General features: G+C 64.9%; 1 protein-coding gene across 1 annotated transcript in view; it reads right to left on the bottom strand.

Annotated features, from left to right (window-relative positions):
- The window catches only part of RNF126 (ring finger protein 126), an 11,795-nt gene extending 713 nt beyond the window's left edge, over nucleotides 1-11,082 (bottom strand). Inside the window, exons 1-10 of the mRNA XM_073887228.1 lie at nucleotides 11,063-11,082; nucleotides 10,524-10,858; nucleotides 5,878-5,951; nucleotides 3,176-3,234; nucleotides 2,846-2,909; nucleotides 2,301-2,545; nucleotides 1,130-1,198; nucleotides 986-1,055; nucleotides 311-404; nucleotides 16-131 (exon numbers count right to left, since the gene is read on the bottom strand). Coding sequence (XP_073743329.1) covers nucleotides 16-131; nucleotides 311-404; nucleotides 986-1,055; nucleotides 1,130-1,198; nucleotides 2,301-2,545; nucleotides 2,846-2,909; nucleotides 3,176-3,234; nucleotides 5,878-5,951; nucleotides 10,524-10,858; nucleotides 11,063-11,082 — 1,146 coding nt within the window. The remainder of the gene's footprint in view (nucleotides 1-15; nucleotides 132-310; nucleotides 405-985; nucleotides 1,056-1,129; nucleotides 1,199-2,300; nucleotides 2,546-2,845; nucleotides 2,910-3,175; nucleotides 3,235-5,877; nucleotides 5,952-10,523; nucleotides 10,859-11,062) is intronic.
- Between the last annotated feature and the right edge of the window lie 872 nt (nucleotides 11,083-11,954).

Below are 11,954 nucleotides of genomic sequence, written 5' to 3'. Positions count from 1 at the left end.
GGGGCGCCGGCTCACCTGCTGCAGCCAGGGCACGATGCAGCCGTCGTGGAAGAGGTGACTGCAGGGCAGCTGCCGCACGCGCTCCCCCAGCCCGTAGTCATCCTTGCACACGGGGCACTCCAGCCCGGAGCCTGCGGGACAGGCGCCCGTGACCCCGAGACCCGCGGGGGAGCCTGCCCGCCGCCCTCCCCCCCCCCCCCCCGCCCGGGCACGCAGGGGCTGAGGCCCCACCCGGCATCCTGCGCGGGCGGGGGGCGGGGAGGGGGGACGGACACGGACAGTGTCGGGACAGGGGCCTAGAGCCACACACCTACGTGCTCCTCGGTGACGGGGACGGTGGGGAGGGCCTGGATTTTCTCTTTGTCTGCAGGCGGGGGGCCTGTGTTTTCAAACTGATTGAGGAGCTGAAAGACAAGAGACCAGAGTGCCGGGAGCTCGGTAGGCAGGCGCGGCCCCTCGCCCCGAAGGGCTCTGAAATGCAAGGCTGGGTTACCTGCAAAAGCACCAAGGCCGTGTTTTTCCTGGTCCCCGGGCCCCCCCACAAGGCTGAGCCCCACGCTCCGACCCACCCGTCCGCATGTCCAGTCAGGGTCACCTTGCACCCAGGGCAGCTGCAGCCCTGGGGACAGCACGACCCCTCCCAGCACCACGGGTCCCACCCAGGGGCTGGTCCCTGAGGCCTCCTGTCAGCCAGAGCCAGAGAGGTGGGTCCTGCCATGGCGAAGTGCACCAGTTCACCCGCGAGAGGCCTCACAAGGGCCGCCAAGTTCACGGTGACCACCCCATCCCCGGGGCAGCTCAGGGGAATGTGGAGGTCCACGTGGGGCACCCCAGCCTCGGGATGGGCGTTATGGAGAGCTGGGGAGCAGGGCATCCACACCAGGGACCCTCTCAGCCTCTGGGAGCAGGGCCCGTCAAGCTCCTCATCCTCAGCAGAAGGAAGGATAGCGACCCCCGTGCCCTCCTCGGGGAGGTGACCCTGTACCTGCGTGATGATGGCATCCAGGCCGTTGGCCCCCCAGGCGTAGTCCATTGGGTTTGAGTGCAGGACACCCCTGCGCAGAGAGACCTGGGGTTCAAGTGGCGGAGGAGCTGGGCAGGGCGCAAGGGGACCCGCCCACCTACTCACCAGGGGCCCAGGCCCAGGCTGGGGATGCTGGCAGGAGTGATGATACCATTGACCAACTGCTGGATGATCCTGGAACAGAGTGGGAGGCCCAGCATGTGGTCAACACCCTCTGAGGCTGGGCACCCCAGAGGAGGAAGCAGAGGAGACACGTGTCCAGCTTCGAAATTCACAGCGTTTAAAGGCCGTGTTTTCAACCAAGATTTGCAAAGACTCAGCCATGAGACAGACCCTCGCCGATCTCTGGGCCAGCTGTCCTGCAAGCCTGGACAGCGCCTGTGAGCGCGAGCCACGTCACATCCGCCCCCTGTCTTACAACCTGGGGGTGCATCCCGGAGGTCCCCAGCCCTGCCATTCGCAGCAGCCCTGAAACGTGCTGGCTGAGGTCGCGGTGAAGCCAAGGCCCGAGCCTGGGGCAGCCGCTGCAGGGCAGCGCACAGACAGGGGACACCAGGGGCATCAGGGCAGCCCAGACTGTGTCCTTGGCTGGCATCGGACAGGACAGAACACATCGGGGCTCCCCGTGCATCGAAACCCATCTTAAGAGACACAGGCGCTGCTCTGTGTACGGCCACGTTCCAGCTACCAAGACGCTGGAGAAGCCTGGCCCTGTCTCCTCTGGGGGTGGGCCCTCCGAGGAACGTTTCCTTTTTACCCCCAGTCCTTCTGAACAAGCCTCAGCCTTCAAGGGAGCCGTCCTGGTGCCAACCCCAGCAGGGAGGGAGCTCGGGGCTCCGCTGAGGAGCACGGATGCCAGAAACCCACCCCATTTGCCTGCCGCCCTGGGAGACAAGGACCCAAAGGGGAACCAGCCGTGTCTGAGCTGACGGGCATGCGGGCAGGGGGTGCAGGGGAGAGGCAGAGACCCCTCTCAGAGCGACGGGGGTAACTGAGGGGACAAGAGGGCCCCTGGCCCTGTCCAGGTCCCGCCGCACCCTCAGGCCCCCGGGCCACACTTTAGGGTCCCCCTCTGCACCCCATCAGCATGGTGGGCTCAGGCAAAACCTGCCTGGATGCAACGGGGAACTGCCCTGCCCAGAGGTCAGCCCCAGAACTAGCATCCACCCCCTCTGTGCCCACAGAACCTCCTAGAAGGGCAGATGGTCAGTCTGCCTGAGTCGGGATGGGGCAGATGTTAAGACTCCCACCCGCTGGCTATCCCGAGGTGCCTCACCCTTCCAGCGTAGGGACGCCTTCGTGCCGGCCGGTGGCCCGCCGTGCAGTGAGGCGGGCGCGGGGCTGCCGGGCACCATACCGGTGCCGGGAGTGTTGCTCTCTCTCCCGCCGGCTCTCGGGGTCCCTGCCCTCATCGGCCTGCACCCCAGGGGGGAACGTGGGGATCTCGAAGCTGTCGTCAAAGATGCCGAAAGCAAACTGGCCGTAGCCCTGCGGCAGCGTGAACAGGTGCTGGTCCACGTTCTGTGGGGAGGAGGGCCGTGATCACGGGCAGGGGCAGGAGCCCTGAGCTGCCACCTTGGGTCCTGCCCAGCCCAGCCCCTTGCCTGGACCCCACGTTTCCTCCGTGCGCCGAGGGGTGCTGTCCTGGGGTCAAGGCTCCGAGGGATGGGGACACACCAAGGGGACCTTGGCATGTGTGGGACAAAGGAGGAAGGAGAGGCCCAGCAGTCAAGGGTCAGGCGGGAGGAACAGTCCTGCAAGGCGAGGGGAGGGGTGGGTAGCTGCCTGCAGGAAAGGGGCGCAGTCTGGGGCCAGACTCACCTCGAATGGTGGCCTGCTCTGGTCCGCGGGGGCTGTGGAGGGGGCGGACCCATTCTCTGTACTCCTGGGATGACGGGCACAAGTCAGCAGTGGGGGTGTCCCACCGGGACCCAGGGCTACTGTCCCCCTCTGAAACCCTGCCCATGCCCTGGGTCAGGAAGGGGGGGCCATCTCCCCTAAACCCCCCCCCCCCACCGTGGCCCATCCAGGCTCTGTCTGCCCCCAGAACTGAACCAGCATTCCGTGCAGCACCCCGTGTCCCGGCCACAGGCCCCCCCCCCCCCCCCCCCCGGGGCCCGGCCCGGCCCGCGCGCACCCAGGCGGTGTTACCTGGTCTCTTCTGGAAGCTCCTCAATAAAACCAGACTCGCACCTGGGGCAGATGTAATCCTGCAGAGGAGAGGGCAGGTGAGTGCGATCTTGGGGTCCCTGCCCCCAGGCTGTGCTAGCTGGACATGCCCACAGGACCGCAGCCTGCAGAGGATGAGCTCCAGGCACACCTGTGAAACTGCTCAAGCCCAGAGTCAGAGCTGGCAGAGGCCCCGCTGGGTGGCCCTGGGTGGGGCCTGTGCGCGGACACCCATCAGCCGTAGCGTCAACCTCTGTGTCTCAACGGCTGGAGCCCCCCGGACCTGCTGCCCTGGTGCAGGTGAGGCCCAAGCTCCCCGGTCATCTCCCCACCATCCCACAGTCCCACAGTCCATCAGCCTATGTTCCTCGGGATGACAGAAGTCATTTCAAGGTCTCCACTCAACCACATCAGCTGTTGAAGGCTCTGACAAGGCCTGGACCAAACGGGCCAGCTGACGTGGGTCCACCGAGCAGTTCCTGACTTGCACAGATGGAGAACATTCTGTGAGTGCCCCCCACGTGCACAAAGAGGCACCTGCCCCAAGCTCCGGGGGAGGGGTCACATGGGTGACCATGGAGCCCCAGAACTATGGAGGCCTCAGTAGCTCAAGTCCCAGAAGGGGGCCACGGAGGGTGGGAAGCACCATCCAGGCACAGGGACCAGCCTGTGGGTGTCCTGTGGTGGCATTTCTGTAACGTTCCAGCAGCCCTGGCACAGGGCCTGTGACCCCATCCCCACTGGCCACGCCCCCTCCCACCCCTGGCCCACCAGTGCTGTCCCAACTGGAGAGTGGGCAACTGGCCCCGGGGGAGCCACAGGCACAAGCCCACAGCCGTGGGTCCCAGAGCCACACAACCAGCCACCAGTGCAGGGTCTGCCGCCGCCTGCTGAGTGGGAGAGAAGGTGGGGGGGATGGCTGCTGACAGTCCCAGGGGAGCCACAGGTAGAAGGGCCAGGTCCCTCCCTCCATCAGGGCAGTGGGCGCCACCACAGCACAGGCCACGTCCCCTCACCTTCCCACACGCCGAAAGCAAAGGGGGCCCCAAAGGACACTGTCTGAGCCAAGTGGGGAGCACAGGAAGGAGGTGCACAGGTCCTAAGAACTGGTATCCAGGGCGTATAAATGACTAACGGCTCAGCAACAAAAACACAAACAACCCAGTGAAAAAATGACCAAAGAACCAAGACAGTTCTCCAAAGACACACGGATGACAGTGAGCTGGAGGACGCTCAGCACCGTGGGGCAGCAGGGAAAGGCAAACCAGGGCCTGGAGACACCACCTCAGGGCGGCCAGGACGGCCCGACTCCCAACACACAATGACAAGTGCCGGCGAGGACATGGAGACCTCAGAACCATCCGCCACGCCGGCGGGGACAGTCACGCGGTCCCTCGAAAAGTTGCACACGGAGTCACCGGACGACCCTGCAATTCCACGGCTGGGTACACGGCCGAGGCACGAAAACGCACGTTCACACCAAACCCGCAAGTGCACGTCCACAGCGGCCCCACTCACGGCAGCCAAAGGGCGGCGACAGCCCCCGTGTCCGTGGGCAGGTGGACATGGCCCACCCACGCAGGGGAGTGTCCCGCGGCCGCAGGCAGGAACCAGGCGCCTTCACACACGGCCCCGGGGACGGACCCCGAGCCCACGACGCTCAGGGAGGGAACCAGACACAGAAGGCCACGCGGGGTGTGCGTCCACGTGGGTGACACGTCCGGAACAGGCTCATCCGCGGACGGGAAGGGGGCTCGTGGGGGTGGGGGTTGGGGGAGGGGTGACGGCTGATGGGGACGGGGTTTCCTTTGAAGGTGATGGAATGTTCTGGAACTGGATGAGGTGGTGGGTACAGGACTCCTGAGTGTACAGGAAACAACGAGGGCACACTGTGAACAGGTGAGTTGTATCTCAACAAAGCCACCAGAGGAGCAGCAAGGACAGCACCCTTTGCTCCTCCGAGTAGGGACGTGGGGGCAACGGGCAGCTCTGCAGCACAGTGAGTGACCAGCCCTCAGCACGTGGGGCGAGGGTTCTCACTGCCTGGTAGAGCCTCCAGGGGAGGGAGGGTCAGGGCACCGGCTGATGTGGCTGCAGGTGTCCGTGGTGGCCTCGGTTAGGATCCTGGGAATCAAACCACCGCTGGGCATGGCCGTGTCACAGACAATACTGGGTGTCTGCCCAGGGTTGCCCTTGGCTCAGGGTGGGCAGGAAGGTCCAGGCTCTCTCTGTGTCCTGGTGGAGCCCACCCCACACACACACCTGCCCTACAGATGAGACAGAAATCAGACGTGTGCCTGCCGTCTCCAAGCGGGATGGCGGGGCTGGGGAGGGCCTATGTGAGAAGCTGTCCCTCCCTCTCATCTGAGCATGCCGCCTGTCCCCAGCCAGCCTGGAGGAGCCAGAGCAGGGCTGGTGTGGCAGGTGGCCTCAGCCTGACCTGCTGGCAAACAGGCAACCTCTCCTGCCATTACTGAGGCCTGCGGCTGCTCCTGAGCGTCACCTGGGAGCGCCATCTCACACAGGGCACAAGCTCCTCATCCACTCTCCCGTGTGGTCAGCTCAGGACACCCCAGCCTGGCCACTCCCGCTCCCCTGCCCCATCCAGGCCACCTCCACCTGCCCTCTCTTCTCAGGGCCTGCACACCATCCCCTTTGCCGGAGTGTTCTCCCCCGATAGCTACCTGGCTTGCCCCCTCTCGGAAGTCGGGTCTCTGCTCAAACGTCACCTCCTGGCTGCAAGCCTCGGACTCCCCACCTGTAAATGGAGGATGGCCTCAACCCTAGGGCTCTGAAATCCAGCAGCCACTGGGGACCGGAGGGCTACGGCTCCACGGCTGGCTGTGGTCAGGGCCCTGCCTCTGTGTTCTCTGTGAATCCAGGTTGGCCTGTCGGAGCCGTGGCCCTGACACCGAGGAGTTCAGCAGGCTCCACCCTCTGCTTCTAGGCAGTGGGGAAGGGACCAGATCTGGGGGTGTTCCAGTGCTCTCCCCCTCCAAGGGCACACCCCAGAGTTTCTCTTAAACCCGAGGAGCCAGTAATAGAAAACTGCAGCCAAGCAAGGAGACCCTGGACGGAGTGTTTGCAGCCCACAGGGCAGAGCCTGCCTACCGAGCCTGGGTCCAGGTGGTGGCAGCCCCACGCTCCCAGCCCTCCAGTGTGAGCACCTGTCTCTAATCGATGGCTCCTCATGGTGAATTAGTGACCTCTCCCCCTAGGAGGGAGGGAGGGGACCACCGCAGCAGCATCACCAACAGTGGTGGCCAGAGCACCGAGGACAGGATGGACAGACGCTCAATTCTCTGAGCGCTCGCTCCTCACGCTCAGCCCCCATGATGCGCCTAGGTGGTGCGGCTCAGCCCTCCTCAGTGACAGGGAGGTCAGCTGGGGCGGCCCTCAGGAGCAGGCACCAGCCCTCATTCATGCGCTCCTTCACAGCATGGCCAGGCAAGTACGGTTACACCGGGGAAACTTCGGCAGGAGTCAGAGAGGTGGCTGGCCCCACAGGATGGTCTGCTCTATGGTGACGCTGGGCTCTGTAGGCCCAGGCCCATCAGGGCCCCTCCAGAGGAGGCAGAGCTCCAAGTGCAGTGCAGACATCGGAGGGACAGGGACTCAGGCCCAAACACAGACGCGATGGGACTCCCGCACCCCTGCAGCCCCCTGCTCACCAGCCCACGAACCGCAGGAGCACACCTGCTGCCCCACACAGCCGTCCTCAGCTGTCACTGGGCAGAAGGACCTGCCCAGACCCCATGGGAAAGCTGGCCCTGCCCCTCACCACTCCCCAGCCCCCCTGCACTTTATTCTTGGGGTCTCAGCAGCAGCTACCACATCCCACGTTCACACCCCATCTGTCCCCCGAGCATCTATGAGCATCATGCACACTGCCGAGTGCCGGGGTGCAGAGCCACACCAGGACCTGGCAGTGTGTGAGGCCCGCTGCGAGCCAGAGATGTGCGCGCACAGCCCAGCACTCGTTTCCACCCAGGGGTACCCGATCCCACCTTCCTTCATCTTCCCAGGGTGCTTCAGGCACCACTGCCAGCCAAGACCCCTCAGGACAGGACACATGTGCCCACCATACCGGGGGTCCCCTCACTTCGGCCTGCCACATGGCTCAGAGGCCTGGGGCTCCCCAGGGCATGGCTCAGCCCAGCATTCAGCCACCTCTTTGGGGCTCAGCCTGCTTCCGCCCCTACTGACTTCAGACCCTGCGCAAACACCAGCCCTCTTTGGAGTACCCACTGTGTGGGGCTGCAGGGCGGGGTCCACGTTCCCCGGGGTGGGGGTGGGGCAGCTCACACATCGAGGCTCCCTAGGCATCCCTGGTGCCCGATCTCAACTCCATGCTCTGCACTGCCAGCGAACCACCGGAGTCAGTTCCACACTTAATCTCCCCAGGGCCCCGGTTTCTGCAGCTGCAAACGGACGGCTCACCACGGGGCAGGGCCTCCCTGCCACAGGCAGGGCCCAGTACGGCACAGAGCACACGGCCACACAGGGCTGTCCGGTGGCCAGAGGGTCCAGAACGAGGCCACATGGTGCCTGGGAGGCGGGCCCAGACCCATGGAGGGCTCCGTGGAGAGGACTCCACTCATTCTGCTAAAAACTGAGGGCCAGGACTTCTCCAGGCCCCTCTAGGAGCAAGGGCAGCGGGCGCGTGAAGAGCGCGAGGGCAGGCCGGTTCTCTTCACCCCAGCACCCCTCCAGGCCCCGTCTCTGTCCAACCGTGCACTCAGGACGTTTCTGAGAAGGAAAGCAGTCACCATCAATGAGACGACCGGCAGAAAGAGGGCCATCGAAGGCGCAACAAGGAGCTCAGGGCGTGAGGACCCCAGACTTCCACCTGCTCCGTCCACCTGGTGGGACCCTGCACCTCCTGGCAAGCCCTGTGGACGCCAAGCACAGCCGGGCTCTGACCATGGACGCTCTGCTTCCACAGACCCACAGTCACGCCACCCAAACCAGCAGCACGTCCACCGCATCCCCAGTGCTGCCGTTTCCCGGGAAGGATCGAGTCTGGGCTTGTGCGCCAGCGGGCCTGTCTGGCTCCTGCTCCCACATGCCCTGCCCCAGCTAGGCCGCAAGCCTGTCCCTGTGCGTCCTGTGGGTCAGGTGCTGGGCTCCTTCACACACACACACACACACACATGCTCCCACTGGGCCCCACTGAGTGGGCACGGGTTAGCTCCTCAAACCCATCTTGCAGGCGGGGAAACTGAGGTCCAGGGACCTTGAGCGCCTCGCCCAGAGCCACATGGCGGAGATGTGGCACAGCTGGGTGCGGCCTCAGCCTGATCCTGCAGAGAAGCCCCCGAAAGCAGGTACTGTCTAGGGTCTTTGGAGGGACCACCGCAATGACAAAAATCTAAGGTAGGAACTGCACACAAGCCAACCCCAACGCCCTGTAGCACACTAACACCGGCACCACCTTCCCATGAACAGAACACGCCGCCACGGGGGCTAGGACCTTCCACCGCTACCAGGTTAGCTGAGTGTGCATTGCCGGCCCCACGACACCAGGGGTGCCCCTTGCTGATAGACAGTCATCCCGTCTACTGCGCCTCGTGGAATCCCACTCCAAACCCACAAGCAGGCACACTCCTTACTGTTACTTGCTTTTACAGAATTCACCAGCACTCCCAACTAAATATTTGCCATCACTTACTCAACACTGGCTCCCCGACCAGCCTATAAACTCTGAGGACAAAAGTCAAGGATACCTTGACACCCCTGGATTCTGTGCTTAGGAAGGTCCTCACCAGCCTGGCGACAACTGCAAGAGGTCAGGGTCCTCCAGGTCCAAGGCCACACGGCCAGGAAGCGGCCACACCTGGCCAGAACCCAGGCCCTGTGCTGGCCCCAGAAGAGGCCCAGAGCAGACAGCTGTGCAGACACTGCCCAGCCCCAGCACAAAGCAGGCCACTCTGGGGGAAGCCCGAGACCCAGGGCCTGTTGCGGGGCTGCTACCAGCTGCAAGGGGCTGTATGCAATTAATCTACGCTGGTGAGCGGTCAGGGGACCAGCCCCTTCCTGCCATGGTCGAGAGAGGTTCCGAGTTGGGGCTGCAGAAAGCCGGAAGGAGGCAGAAGCAGGACTTCCGGGAGGGAGGCCGAGTGGGGCAAGTCTCAGCGCCCGCAGCAGGTGCTCACACATCTGAGGTTTCATTTTGTTTTTCCCTCTTCTCCTGAGAAGGAAGGAGCCCCTTGCCTCTGGAAGCCACACCTCCCTACCTTTCCCGGCCTCCTGGGCCCAGACACCGCCGTCTGCTCCACACCCCGACTTCAGCCCACTCTCCTTCCCTGTGGCTGGGAGGATGCCCAAAGACGCCTTCCCCGGCCCCCTCCCGGCCCCCTCCTCCCAGGGGTCCCCACAGCTGGAAAGGCGGACCCGAGTCTGGCTCTGACACCGGAACAGCCTCCATCCACCATCCACCACCCACAAGCCAGACGACGGTGGGGAGCATGCCACCCGCAGATGAAGTACAAGGAGAGCACCTAGAAGGTGCTCAGGAAGTCCTCACCGCCGGCAGCCCCTTCGCCGAGGCCGGGGAGGGCTCCCAATCCCGCACCTCCCTCTTCCCGTCCCGCCTGAGCTGGCCCAGTGGCAAACGTCGGGACCACGGCTGGCCTGAGCTTCCCGGGGTTTCAGATTTTGCACCTGTAAGGCTGGAGAGGGTCGGACGGGACCACGGCCTTCCCTTCCGGCCCGGGGCAGGGAAACACGGGTCCCACCCTGGACCTCCGGGATGAGGAGCCTGGAAAGCTGTAGCCTTTAACAAGCGGCCCCCTCCCGCAGCACCCGGTTTGAGACACGTTGGCCCTACAGGGGCAGAAAGCAACACCTGGCCACAGGCTGGCCTCACCGCGCCCCCACCCCCCAACTCCAGGGAAGCTCAAAAACGCAGGCCCGGGTCACAGAGATCTGCCCGGGGCAGCTGTCAGGCCCGGCCCAGGTCCACCGCCTTCTCGTCCCGACCACGGGAGAGCGGGCGGGAGGGCGCCACCGGGCGGCCCGCAGCCAGGCGCCCGCAGCGTCGACCACGCGCGCCGGGAACGGCCCCCCGGTCCCCCCCACCTCTCTCCCGCTGGGCGGCGTGCCGAGCGCAGGTGACGCGGCCTCCGCGGGCCTCAGTTTCCCCATCGGGGACCGAGGCCACGCATCTGCGGTCATCGGCCTCGCCGCGCCCCCGGGGGGCGGCCCCCGCCTCCGGGCCCTCCGCAGAGACCCGGGCCGACGCCGCCCGGGCCTCAGTTTCCTCGTCGGAGCCAGCTCGCCTCAGGCCGAGGGAGAGAGCTCCCGCCCGCCGCCCCGGCCCGGGCCTCACCGGCAGGCGCGGCACGATCTCGACCGAGCAGCAGTGGCAGAAGTACCGTCCGGGCTGCGGCGACGCCTCGGCCATGGCCACTGCCGCCTCCTCCGCGCCGCCCGCCCCCCGCGCGGCGCCCGCCGCCGGCCGTTTGCTGCTCCCTTGCCGGCCGACGCGCCCGCGCACGCTCACGCAAAGCACGCAAGGCACGCACGGCGTGGGGTGGAGAGCGCGCGGGAGCGAGGCAGGCGGCGCGCGCGGCAGGCGCCGGCCCGGACGACGGTGGTCGCCGAGGGACAAACGCGGCGCGGCCGCCTCTCGCGGGCACTCCGGGCAGGGGGGCGGGGCCAGGCCTGGACGACCAGGGGCGGGGGGCCGAGGAGGGGCGGGGCCTATCTCCTTGGCAACCGGTTCAGGGGGCGGGGGTGTGGCTGGGGGCGAGGCCCGGCTCCGAGCTGCGAGGAGGCCGGGGGGCGGGGCCTGCCTGGGGTGGGGTCGAGCCCCTCCTCTTCTCCAAAATAGGCGAAAGCTTCCACTTCCCTCACTGTATCTCCCACCTCAAGTACCACCGTTCCATCCCCTCCCTGTTCTGGCTGGTGCGAGGCACCGGACGCGCTCTCACCTCCGGGCCTTTGCACTGGCTGTGCCCCTGCCGGGTGCACCCCAGACACCTGGGTGGCTGCCCTCGCTTTTCTCCAGTCTTTGCTCAAATGTCTCCCCTACTGAGACGCCCTTCTCAATATTTCCACCTGATAAACGGTAGGGTCGGCCCCACAGGAGAAGGGATGTTTGTATCTCGTTCCCAGCTGGACTCAGGACAACGCCTGCTACACAGGTGTCCCATAAACCCTCGTTCAATGAATGCAGAGGAGAGACCCATTCCGGGGTCGAAGGAGGGCTGCCCTCTGTGCCACAGTATGACCCATGGGAGAAGTGAGTCTGAGGCCTGCTGGGTGTGGCCTTGTTTCTGAGAACGAAGGAAGCCTAACCTCCCCCCCCCATCCCACAAAATTAATCAGCAAAAAATTCGTTATCACCCAGCACAGGCCGGGATCAATTCTGAGGTTAATTCCAGCCCAATCACGCATGTATTTATTTATCCACTCAACAAGACGTTCATTGAGCACCGGCTGCATACCAGACCTTGTGATGGGTGCAAGGACACAGCGTGGAAAACAACTCAACGGGCAGTGAAAACGGCTCCGTGGCTCGGGGAGACACCCCAGCCCCATGAGATTGAGCCAGGGGATGTGTCCCTAGGGTGGTGCCAGCTCTGCCTGGGGAGACAGACCGACGGTTTCCTAGGGGAAGGGGCATTTGAGCCAGGGCTTCGAGGAATGAATAGGAGTAGGTTGGAGTTGGGCTTCCCACAAAAGGGGCCATTGGAACCAGAGTGCCAAGCAATTAAAAATTGGAGCCTATATATAAAAGATCTTGAATGTCAAGAGG

Source organism: Callorhinus ursinus, unplaced genomic scaffold (genome assembly GCF_003265705.2).
Source record: "Callorhinus ursinus isolate GAN/ISIS: 27379988/994484 unplaced genomic scaffold, GSC_fseal_2.0 scaffold77, whole genome shotgun sequence".
In the NCBI taxonomy this organism is placed as follows: domain Eukaryota; kingdom Metazoa; phylum Chordata; class Mammalia; order Carnivora; family Otariidae; genus Callorhinus; species Callorhinus ursinus.
This window is presented reverse-complemented; position numbering and strand designations above follow the sequence as displayed.